The sequence below is a fragment of the Eulemur rufifrons genome, chromosome 19, assembly GCF_041146395.1.
Source record: "Eulemur rufifrons isolate Redbay chromosome 19, OSU_ERuf_1, whole genome shotgun sequence".
In the NCBI taxonomy this organism is placed as follows: Eukaryota; Metazoa; Chordata; class Mammalia; order Primates; family Lemuridae; genus Eulemur; species Eulemur rufifrons.
Genome location: NC_091001.1, coordinates 45,461,951 through 45,474,736, shown reverse-complemented (window position 1 = coordinate 45,474,736; position 12,786 = coordinate 45,461,951). Strand labels below are relative to the sequence as shown.

Sequence of the window (12,786 nt, the reverse complement as noted above, 5' to 3'; positions counted from 1 at the left end):
TTGTAGGGACGGGGTCTTGCTCTTGCTCATGCTGATCTCGAACTTCTGACCTCAAGCGATCCTCCTGCCTCTGCCTCCCAGAGTGCTAAGATTATAGGCATGAGCCACCACACTGGCCTAAACATGAATTTTTATAGTAGCTTCATTCATGATTGCTAAAACCTGGAAAGAACACATATGTCCCTCAACAGATGAACAGATAAACTGTGGTATATCCATACAATGGAAAACTATACAGCAATAAAAAAGGAATGAACTATTGACACACACAACAACTTGGGTGCATCTCAAAGGAATAACGGTGAGTGAAGGAAGCCAGTCTCAAAAGATTACAACTGTTTGACTCCACTTGTATAACATTCTTGAAAATACGAAACTGTAGTGGTAGGGAACAGATCAGTGGTGACCACGGGTTAGTTAGCCAGGGGGGTATGAGGTGTTATTACAAAGAGGGAGCAGAAGGGAATTTTTGTTGGGTGATAGAATTGTTCTGTACCCTGATTGAAATTATGGGTAGATTAATCTACACATGTGTTAAAATTCATAGAACTATGCAACAAAATGGGGAAAAAGGTCAATTTTACTGTATGATAATTTCAAAAATATTTTTAAAAAGAACATAAATTGTCTCTCTATTTCTCTTCTACAAAAATGTAAGAAAGGCATCCAATATGAGGCTATTTTTGCATAGGGGTCGGAAAAATGGGGACGAGTTAAGCTTCACAAGACAATCTTTGGGCATCAAATAGCCCTGTGTATTTTTATGTTTTTACGACAAAATGCAACCTTGGACAACATGAATTCCTATCCTCCCCCCAAAAATTATGAGGAAAACCATACAACATACCAGGAAATTAAATGTGAGTGAAATCACCTGTGGACATGAAACAGGCTCCAGGGAAGGAGATGCGGTACAGCCACACACGGCACTGTCTGGGGGCTGCCCGGTGGGGAGGGGCACACTGGGGAGGGGGCAATCTGAGGACAGCTGAAGGCATGGGGTCTGCAGCCTGGAGGCCAACTCTGTTTCCACCGCTGCCCTCTCTGCGCCTCAGTTTCCTCACCTGAGATCTATTAGTAACTACTTCCTAGGGTCATTGTGCCCCTAATGCATTAGTACATGCAAAATGCAGGCTGGCCTCTGCTAAATGCTCGAGACATGTTAGCCATTGTCGTTCTCTGTGCAGGTGTGTGCGTAGTGATGACGAGCGTATGAGACACGCAGGCAGGGAGTAAGTGATGAGAGGAGAATGTCTGAAGTTTCTAACAATTGTGCTAAGGAGCTGGGAATTGTGGATAATGTTTTCTTCTTTTGTAGAGTCCTTATAATGCTATCATCTTCCTTTTTGGGAAAAAACGCAGCCATGTCCCTAAATGTTCCGTACTTTGGACTAGGCCCTTCCCCTCTTTGGAGGAGCCTCAGTGACTTTACAATAGCTGTGTCATGTGGCCACTACAATTTCCTGTCTCTGTGGTTAGTACTTGTGCCGCTGGAAGACTTCAGAGCTGCCACATGGAAAAGAACAGGAATAAGTCTGGGCCTGGGGCCATAGGGTGACCTATAAAAGAGCAAAAAGGCCCATTCTCCTGTTTAGGTCACTTAGACCTTCTCTGGGAAGAACAGAACAAGGAAAAAAGTGCAAAGCAAAAATCCCTGCCCCTCCATCACACACAGGCGAAAAGTGCCAGTGGGGTCAGCAGGACATAGAAAAGGAGGTTCCAGGATGTGCTGGCCCTAACTTGGGTCTCATGTTTTTGTTTGCCTATTTCAACTACCTCCCCACATTTTAAACAAGGGCTGTTTATACAGATTGACCTGTCTCTTGGGATCAAGAGACTAGTGTTTTTCTAAGTTGATTCCCCCCATGAAGTCCCACAGTCATCATTCCTGTTGTCACAGTCCATGTAACTCTATCAGTCACCGGGACCTGAAGTTCATTAATTACCGGAGGTCACGGCACTTCCGTCTGAGGTCCTGTCTCTGCCTGGTTTCTCTGTCCTGTGGGGATTCAGGGAGGGGGTGCTGCCCCCCTTAGGGCACTGCTGAAGGCAGGCATGCCGGCCCACCAACTCCCAACACATCTGATTCTAAGGATGGACGGGCTCACGATAAAGGGGAAGATGGACGGGGTAAGTTCACCCTCAGCGGCAACTGGAGAACAGCACCGTGCAGCCCCCTATGGGAACCAAAACAGATCCTGCATCCAGCTATTTCATACTGAACAAGCCAAAAGAGGGGACTTCAAAAATAAGAGGCTACCCCGACAGCACACAGGGCCCAAACACCTTTCAGAATGAACTGAGCCCCATCCTGCTCTGGCTTCACCCCACTCAGAGATTCCAGGTGACCTGGGAGGGAACGCACGCTTCTCTCCACGCTCCCTCCCTCCAGGCCTGAGCCCTGAGGCCTCTCAGCTCATCAGGGGAGTCAACATTGGGACCACCACACCTGATCTCAGCCTCTACCTCAAAACTGCCAACGTTCCTCAGGTGACTGAAACTGGGAGGTTCTGGCTGTCACCAGCATGGTCACCATGAGGTCCCCCAACTGTGCGTTGACACCTCTGTCCCAGCCTAGTTACTTCCTGCTCATCCTGCCAGTGTACCCCTGCTGGGTACTCTGCCCAGCCTGCGTGGCATTTGGGCCCCTGTGCTCTCTGTGCCCACAGCAGCCCCCCTTCACTGTGAATAACTGACCACCTGTCTCCTGGTCGCCCTCACCCACCGGCAGTGCCAGTTCCATGGCTCAGGAACCACACCTGTCATGTTCCCTTCAGCGTCTCCAGAGCTCAGCACCTTGCTTGGAGCAAGCACTTGTTCACAGGATGAACTAATGAACTTAATAAACCTTCCTTAATAAACCTTAAGAATTTGTGAGCAAGTCCCATCGCATGCTTTCACTTTGGGAAGGTGATCAGGCTGACCCCAGGCCACTGTAAACCCAGGTTCGTAGGTACACGGGAGTGTGCAGGACACCACCACACTGGTCACACACAGGGACATTTCCAGGGGCTTGTCTGCAGAGCTAGTGGGAGTGGGTTTAGGGTCCCCAAGAACTAATTCATGGGCTTCCCATCGTCTGTGCAGTCTGGGGAGTACATGGCCATGAGGGGCATGAAGTGCAGGACTGGGAGCCTGGCCCACCTGACTCCAGAGTCAGTGAGACCTTGGCCATGAGACTGTGTGCCCAGCTGCTTCCCCCCGCCGTAAAGCAGAAATAATGACACTCTCGAGCAGGCCTACTGTGAGAACACCTAACACATTTCAACCTCTGGGTGCACAGCGGGCACTGAACAGAAGTCAACGTCCTCTCCTTCCCTCTTTCATTTTCAAGGTTAGACAATTTGGTTGTCCAGGCTCTGTCACATAAGCCCTGAGAACTGTTCAGAGGGAATGCAAGTACATTATTACCTTTGGTCCTGTCTCCAGTCGTGAATACAGTAAATAGGTGTGCAGGTCCCCATATTTCATGAAGGGTAAAATCACCATGGGCTTTGGGATGCCTTGAGAACTCATTTCTATACATACGCCTGAAATAAAAAACATAGAACCAGTCACAAAGAGCCCTTGTTATGTGTGAGCAGGAAAGCACTGGAGGACCACTGGCCAAATTGAAACCATGTGCCACCAAGTCAACAGTTTAAAAAAACAAGAGCCCCTAACTCACACACTGTGTTGTAGGAAATGGAACACATACAGGGTCCACTACTTTCTTTTCCCTTCTTTCAAATTAGTGCCAGACTTTGCCTGAGGGCTCTCAGAAATCAATTTGTAACAAATATAGCCATCTAGAAACCTAGGAGTTTTTGTTAGACTAAGTCTAACTGCAGGATAGAGAACCCATTAGGATTCAAGGGCAAATTAGTTCCATGTGATAATTAGATACTTATTCATACGAAGAAGTCCACTGTGTACAAATGCTTAAAACTATTAAAATAATTTTGAGGGCCTGTATGTAAAATCTACGTTTCTAAATTTTAACAGTTACATAAAGGAAAAGCCACACTACCATTTATCATGGAATTCAAGAGCTACAGCTGGTCACCTGATCCCAGGCTTGCAAAGCACTTGCCCTTTGTGATGTGATTACAAAGCACAATTGTTCTCAGAGTCTGCTAAAGCTAATAGCTGCAAATGAATAACAGTAGTTTCTTTGACATAACATTGTATCCAAACATTAGTTTTATACATCTCTGTGCAGTGTCAATCTTTTAAAACTTCGAAAGATCCCAAAAGAATTTAACATGTATCACATTCACAGCACAACAACAACAACAAAAAAGAGGTCAGCAGAAAATTCAATTATGTCCAGGTTGCTCTTCTCTCTTGGAATTGTGTCACTTACACAGCATGCGTTCAATACCTAATCTCCTCTTTTATATTTTTTAGCCAACAAAGCCGCAAATACAAATTACGTGAAACACGTTCTATGAAAGGGTTAAATCACATTTCATGAAGTTATCCATGTACCATGATCATAAGAAATCAGAACTTTCAAATAGGTTAACAAATTATTTCTCAAAGATGATCTATGGAATTTGTCTACTTTTATAGCTTTACCCCAGTGGTATTTGATTCATGGATAACTTTAAATCAATAAAATATATAATATGACCAGCTCTTGCGTCTTGCCTTTGAGTAACCGGGGGCTATTTAATTTACACTCTCCTAGAATTCTGTGGACATTCTAATCATTCCTGACCTCTTTGGTGTTTGGAAAATGCAAAGCCATTTTATCTTTACTATCAGCCTCAGAAAATGTAATCATAAGACGTCATCTGGGTGAAAAACTCACTGTTATAAAATACTCTGGGTTTATACAAAGTGTAAACTTATCTACACCAGAGATTTTTTTTCCTTCGGCACACAGTGGATTTGCTGAGCCCCCTTGGCCACCCACTTCTGCATTTCTGAGGTACCTAAAAGTCGGATGACATTTGGGTGACTGAAGTCTTTCATACACGCTGCCTCACTGAGGAACTCCTCGATCTCCCGCTGTGAAAAGTTGTCCACTAAAGAAAAAAACGGAAAATGTTAGGCACAAGGGGAGGGGGGTGGACAATAGCAATTTTTGTTCTTTAAAACTAAAGTCAGAAAAAGACAAAAGTCTAGGGACAAGAAACAGATGCATGGTTGTCAGGGGAAAGGCAGGGTTGGGGAGAGAAGAGAGGAACAGATACGTGAAGCACGGGGATTTTCAGGGCTGCGACACTATTCTGTACATGCTGTGCTGCAATGGTGGATCCGTGACCTCGCACAGTGGTCAGAAGCCACAGAACTGTACAACGGTAACCGGTACAGAGCTGCAGTTTTGCAAGATGAAAAGTTCTGGAGACGATGATGGTGATGGTTGTACAACATTATGAACGTACATAATACCACTGAACTGTGTACTTAAAAATGGTTAAGATGATCAATTTTATGTTTTGTGTATTTTACTATAATTAAAAATAAACAAACAAAATATAAAGCAGGCTGGGTTTAGGAAATTTGTTTTAACAGGGCATAACTAGTGATTGAAATCATACATGAGAATACCTAGCACAGTGTCTGTACCATACCATGGGCTTCATATATATTAAATATATTATTCTTCCTATTAAAGCAAATTTAAAAAAATCTATACACCTGCAAAATGTCTGCCAACTTTGTCCTCATCTATTCCCTTTGTGGACTGCAAACAATCAGTTCTGTCTGTGTGTGAATGGTGGGGGAGGCGGGACAGAGGGGTAGGAGTCTGCCTGCAAACCCTTCCCAGAAGGACCAACCTCTAGGCAAATGTAGGTGAGCCTGAGGATTTTGGGGCCAGAGACTATTGTTTCAATCTTTGATAATTACCTTGGATGTAATTCCTATGCAAGCTACTCAAGTTGAAAAAGCAGAGCCGGGCCAGAGAAGCAGTGGCTCTGCTTAGACTCAGTTCCTTCCATCAGGCCCCCTAATCCCCCTGCCTTACATCCCTAAATGGGGGATAATGGAAGGACCACCCGCCCACAGGCACAGTGTGAGGCTCAAATACAATAACTCAAGGGGCAGGAACGGTGCAGAGTGTGGCTCCGTACTGGGCTCAGCCCCAGCAAGTACTCTAACTTCAGGGAATCTTAGTTTCTGGGGACTAGTTCTTGAACCTCCTCCTAGTTGTGCTGACTTTGTGTTCCTGTTGTACAGATGGATGCAGGAATGGTGGCAATGTCCCTTGGCTCACAGTGAGCGTCACGGAAGTATTAGCCATTATGATATACTTAAAAAGCAAAAAGCTTTTAAGCTACTGGCCCATGTGACTTGGTTATTGTGGTTCCTTTTTATAACTGAATTGAACTTTAGCCTCCAATTTTGGTTTAAGAGTCTCAATATATGCTTGTAATCTAACTTATATTTTATTATGCAGTAAATGGTAAATTTAAATCTTAGGAAGAAACCAATTTTATTTTATTCCTTGATCAGAAGTAGTATTTAGCAGGTAATAAGAAAGCAAGATCAAGAATATTAACAAACTGAACACCAAACAATCTCCATCCATATGATGCATGAAGACTGCAGGTATGATGTCACATGGTCATGGTCTATTTCCTGGGTGCCCTGGTGATGGCATATGACCAGCCAGACCCCTGCAGAGTCAAACTTAGACAGTTGTGTGTCCCCAACTCCAGAAATGCACTTCCTAGAAGGACATGGAGGGAAATGATACCCTGTTCTGCCACTGAAGCCTGGTCATCTTATGGTAATGAAAAAGTCCAGCACAATCTGCCCCTTTCTAGCTATTTCACTTTGACAAGTCAGCAAGTCACTAAAGAAGGTTTCCTTATCTATGTAGATGTCTGTACAGATGCTAGTGTCTTAACTGGCATCTACCACTACTTTTGTCAAAACTGTAATTCATTCTCCTCCACACCAACATGGAAGTGAACTATCTAGAATGTAACTTGCTCTGTTCCTCATTTGTTTAAGACTCTTACTAGCACTGACTCCTTGCAGCATAAAAACAGATTCTTTGCTATGACTTACAAGGCCCTCCCTGACCTGCTGCCGGCTCCCTTCCCAGCTTGCTTGGAGGTTATAGCTTGTGATAGCAGCTCTTCATAGTCTTTGACCAAAGAGTATTTCTCCTCTTTCTGGGAAACTTACTTTCCAGGTAGCCCACAGCTTCCCCAGGGCCATGCAATCATCCTCAAATGAGGAAGTGGGCCCACCACACTAGACAGAGCAGCCAGACCAACCTCCGAAGTCAGATGCTGCCACCAGGTCACCCCTGCCTCAGAAATTCACGCCTTCTTTTGGAGTTGTTAGCTCTGCTAGATGAGAGAGAGGAGAGGGACAGACAGACGGAGAAAGAGAGAGAGAGCAAGCGTGCACAAGAACATGCTAGAGATAGTAAACGTAACAAATGTTATTGCCACGAGTGTCAAGACTATGTAATGCATGTGTGAAGAGCTCATTATAGTAACTCCCCTGGGTGCCAGTGTTCTGCACTGCCTTCTGACCCACCAGCAGCTGAGATCACAGCATGTGAACACCATCATTGGCCTCGTGGAGCACCCGATACTGAAGCACCTGCCCACTCGAGAAGAATGGGTTTCATCATTGATAACTCACATTTCATGGTCTTCACCGCCACTTTCTGAGAGGTCCCATCTTGCTGCTTAAGATTTCCTTCCATTACAGACCCAAACTCTCCTGTGAAGTAAAACATCTATATGGGCACCGTGCAAAATCTCCCCGACCACAGAAACGTCCGTACTCGCACACTTGGGCCTTGTGCCATGCACTAGTCTCCTGCTTGGCAGGAGCTTGAGTGGCTCAGACCTACCTTAGTCACTTTATTAAACATTACAGCAATGCAAGACACTTACAGGACAACATGAAATATATTGTTAAAGTTCATAAAGCACAAACTCTTAATACCATTATTATTCATCCCAAGAACAATTTACTAAATTAAATATGTATTTTCATCTTTGTTCCTATTTAACTAATTAGAAAGGTGTCAAGAATAAACTTGAGAACTAGAGGAATAAATTTTAAGTACATAGGAAACTGATTGATGAATTGCATGCTTTTTAATGAAGAAAGGGAATTAGTATTTTTTGAGGGCACAGAAAATGATCTTTTCATTTGCCAAATCTCAGTTTCAAGAATCAGTATTTACTCCATCATTTTAAATTATAAAATATAACTATCTGTATTATAACTCAAAGTCATAAAATGGTATTTTATTTAATAAATAATAAATTTCTTATCTTCTTACCCCACATTTTAAAAGAATTACTTTAAACAGCTTACCTTCACCCAGAATTTTTCCAAGAACTAGAAGATTCCTGTCAATCACAACATCTTCTAGTTTATTTTGTAGTTCCTCGCTGACTCCCAAACTCCGTACTAGGAAAGTAGTGAGAATATGTATGAGTTGTCAGCGTGCTTTCTTTCCTTTGAATATAATTAAAATTACATCTAAAGTCCTATACAATAAACATTTTTTTTTCATTTTGTACCCATTATTTCTCCCTCAAAAGTGCCAGTAGCAAAACATCACACTTAATTCTACTATAATTAAAGTGAGTATAATGAATCCTTCAGGGCAAAATTAATTCAGAAGAATGATAAGAACCACATTTCTTTTCCTGCTGTGTGGGAGGAGCAGCTGCCATCAGATTCATGTAGGGGAGGTTTGTCCTTGGGTTAAAGGGGTAAGGAAGATAGGTTAATAGGTACCTTCTAGTGAATTCTTTACTATTATATCCCTAACTATAGTATACAAATGAGCGACTAGGACACCTCCTCTGCTCTCCCATGCCAGGGAAGGGATCTCACAAACCACAGGAAATATTTAGAGAACAAGCTATTATTTTACATATGGTTTATGGAAACTCATTATAATGACGTAGAAAGTGCTGAAGTGAGTACTTCGAGGAACTAGAGAATAAGATCTTCTACAATAAGGCATGTAATACAACAAGGTATATAATAGATATGCAGCACTGACAAGTGTTGGCAACAAGAGGAATTAACTAGGAGAGACCAATTCAATAACTATGTGGCAAACCATTTGATTTGGGCCACAGTTAAGGCATGAGAAAGCCTTTGAAAGAAAAAAAATGTGGATAATTAGAAAGGACACATTAGTTCTCAGAGGAAAACATTTTACCCCAAAGGTCCTCCAACAAAGAAAAGAAGTTGGTCTAAATAACAACTTTTTAAATTTAAAAATTTTAAATTAAAATTTCTAAAATTAAAAAAATGCAAGAAGAGAGAAATCTAAAAGTCAAAACTTACAGATTAGAAAAGAAATTAATAATGCACTACATTAAGCAAGCTTTTATTTCATAGCAACCTGTATTCTATCATTCTTATGTCTTTTTTTAATGGTAAACATCCAGAAGCATGAATTTGTTAATATTTGCACATACATTCTAAACTTTTTCTGAAATTATTCAAGACCACTATTATCTGCTTCATTCCACTCTTTAAACTGGAAGGTTCAACTCTCTGATTCAGCAAAGCTCAAACCACAACGTTCAACCAAAGCGTGATGGCAAATTGTCCTCTAAGTTGGTTGCCACGAAAACAGGAAATTAGGCCTGAGATTATGTCAGTTACTTTAAAATTCCTGACCTTTACCCATCTCCTGTCACCCCAGAAGGTTCCTCTTTCCCTCCGCATTTCATGACATTATGAGCCCGTAACCCCAATTACTTAACCCCAGGTCCAGCTCCAGATTCTAGTAAACCAGCCAGCAGAGATGTCCATGACAATGTCTGGCTATCTATTTGCTGGTTTCTAAAGACATTCTAAATATCCATTCTTCGACTCCTTTGGCTTTTGTTGAAATCATCTGTTCTTTCTTCGTTCTCATCTATTTTAACTTTCGTCAAAGAGGGAAACAAAAGTCAACTTACAGGTAAGTTCGATGGCTCGCCGACAGAAGGACTTCTTTGCTATGTAATTGACAACTAATTCAGAATCCTCCTCTGTGAATGCGTTCCTGGGTGAATGAAAACAAAGACATCTCACTATAAAAATAGGGCTACCTATACAGGTGCTGATTCCACAAGGATGCTACGAAGCCACTGCCTTTTAAATGGACTCTTCTACAATAAAAACTTTCCCCCTAGGAGAAACATGTTTCTTTCCTTTGGCCTATTTTAGACTTATCTGGCAATATCAAAACAACTCTGTCTAGGTACCATCAAAAGCAGGAAATAACTGATAAGCTTGCAATGGCCAAAGCTGTAACAATCTGAGCAACAAAATAAATAAATACTGGATTATGAGTATAAAATGAATGTCAATGAGTCCATACTGATAAAAATACGATTGAATAAAGGAAAAAATGGGGGAGAAGAGACAAATCTCCTGTGCAGAGGAATTCCAAATATTTTATGTGGATACTATGCCTTAAGGGGTAGGGGAGTTAAATCCTCGCCCTGCAAGTGTGGGCTGTGCACAGTGACTTGCTTCACAGCATGGGAAGGGAGAAAAAATAACTTCACAGTAGAGAAACCTGGCAAACACTACCTCAGCCAGGTGATCAAGGTCCCCATCAACAGTGATGAATCATGTTGACGGTGTGTGCTGTTGACAGAATGTGATGAAAATGCCACTTTACTTCTACGTTCTTCCTCTCAATAAGTCATAAGCCCAGGCTCATTATGAGCAAAACATCAAATAAATTGCAATAGGGGACGTCCTACAAAACACGTGACCAGCACTCCTGAAAACTGTCAGGATCATCAAAGACAAGGAAAGTCTGAGAAACTCCACAGCCAAGAGGAGCCTAAGGAGATGTGACAACTAAGTGTAATGTGGCGCCCTTGATGGGACCGTGCACAGAAAAGAGACATAGGTAAAATTTAAGGAAATCTCAATAAAGAATAGACATTAGTTAATGATAATGTATCAATATTGGTTCAATTGACACTAATGCGCCATTCTAATGCAAGCTGTTAATAGTAGGGGAAATGAGATGTAGGCTGTATGGGAAGTCTCTGTACTATCTTCTCAATGTTTCTATAAGTTTAAAACTGTTCTAAAAAATAAAGTCCATTTCAAAAACCCATTTAATCACTATTTTAGACTAGTTGGTGGGAAAGTATTATGCATTAGTGAGTTTAAATTATAGACTTAATCTCAATTTACCTTGGGTATATAGATTATTTCTAAAGAGATAACACAATTTTGAAAATAAGATATACCTATGCAAAGCAAAACATTTGGAAGGACACATGCCAAAAGAACAACAAAGACTGAATGAAACCCCAGGGTTACAGATAGGCTTCACTTTCCACTTTTGATTATTTTGTATAATCTGATTTTTTAAAAATATAATAATGTTACTTTTATAAGTAGAAAATGAAGGTATTTTCATTTAAAAATGAACTGAAAGCTGCTTGTATAAAATGAACAAATGAATAGGTCTTGTAGTAAGGACCCACAGGAACTGACTTTAGTTTAGATAAACATAACCTGTTACCAGGCTTTCACTTGCTTTCAGCTTTTGCTGAGCTTAATGGTTCCTGGAAATAGTTTTATTCCCAAATATTTGAAATAGTACTGTGGTCTTGTTAATATGTTTGCTGTACTCAGCAGCCCCACTTTTTGGTAAATTCTACAACTTTCAACCTCAAACTTTCCTAGATTATTACAACCAGGGTGGAATCAAATAATATCTATGATATGTTTTGGTGCAAAATTTGTGAGTCAGTGGAGTCGTAGCTGGTAGAAACAGTCCCACATGGAGCATTTTCTTCAGCGTTTCTCAACTGCTAGACTATCAGCTACAGGTGGGCAGCTCCACATCTGTCTTGTTCATCTCTCTCTATCCAGAGCCTAGAACAAGGTCTGTTTTTAAGAACATTCTTTCCTTTCTCCAGATTTGATCTTCAACTCCTAGCCTCAAGTGATCCTCCCCACCTCGGCCTCCTAAAGTGCTAGGATTACAGATGTGAGCCACTGTGCCCCACCCCCTTTCTCCAGATTTGAAATGCAATCTTCATCCTATATTCAGTGTCCACAGGTGCCCCATACATGCACCTGGTGCTGTCTGGCGACTGAGTTCTCTCTGCTTGCACCAATACCTCACTGTCCTAATCACTCAACATGTTTTTATGTCTAGGAGGACCAGCCCCCTCCACACAAACTTTTGTGTTTTTTAAAATTGTCTTGACTATTCCTATACATCTACTCTTCCAGATAAATTTTCAAATCACCTTGCTGAGTTTACCAATAAACCTGCAGCAATTCTGAGGATGATTATATTGGATTTATGGTTCACTTAGGGAAAACTGATCTCTTGACATCCATGAACACTTCTCTCCATTTATTCAAGTCTTCTTCAACACTGTCAAGAAGTTTATAATTTTTTTCACAAAGCTCTTGCACATCTATTGGGTTTATTCTCAAGAATGTTAGAGTTTTCATGCCATTGTGGATCTCATTCTAGCACTTTGTCTTGAATGTATTTTAATTTTTTTTGATTTTTTTTTTTTTTTTTTTTTTGAGACAGAGTCTCACTCTGTTGCCCAGGCTAGAGTGAGTGCCGTGGCGTCAGCCTAGCTCACAGCAACCTCAAACTCCTGAGCTCAAGGGATCCTCCTGCCTCAGCCTCCCGAGTAGCTGGGACTACAGGCATGCACCACCATGCCCGGCTAATTTTTTCTATATATATTTTTAGCTGTCCATATAATTTCTTTCTATTTTTAGTAGAGATGGGGTCTCGCTCTTGCTCAGGCTGGTCTGGAACTCCTGAGCTCAAATGATCCGCCCACCTCGGCCTCCCACAGTGCTAGGATT

The 12,786-nt window shown here is 41.7% G+C and overlaps 1 protein-coding gene across 1 annotated transcript in view; it reads right to left on the bottom strand.

The window, feature by feature from the left end:
• The window catches only part of MERTK (MER proto-oncogene, tyrosine kinase), a 104,416-nt gene that overhangs the window by 17,311 nt on the left and 74,319 nt on the right, over positions 1-12,786 (bottom strand). Inside the window, exons 11-15 of the mRNA XM_069494103.1 lie at positions 9,894-9,979; positions 8,281-8,376; positions 7,594-7,674; positions 4,920-5,012; positions 3,412-3,530 (exon numbers count right to left, since the gene is read on the bottom strand). Of these exons, the coding sequence (XP_069350204.1) occupies positions 3,412-3,530; positions 4,920-5,012; positions 7,594-7,674; positions 8,281-8,376; positions 9,894-9,979 (475 nt within the window). The remainder of the gene's footprint in view (positions 1-3,411; positions 3,531-4,919; positions 5,013-7,593; positions 7,675-8,280; positions 8,377-9,893; positions 9,980-12,786) is intronic.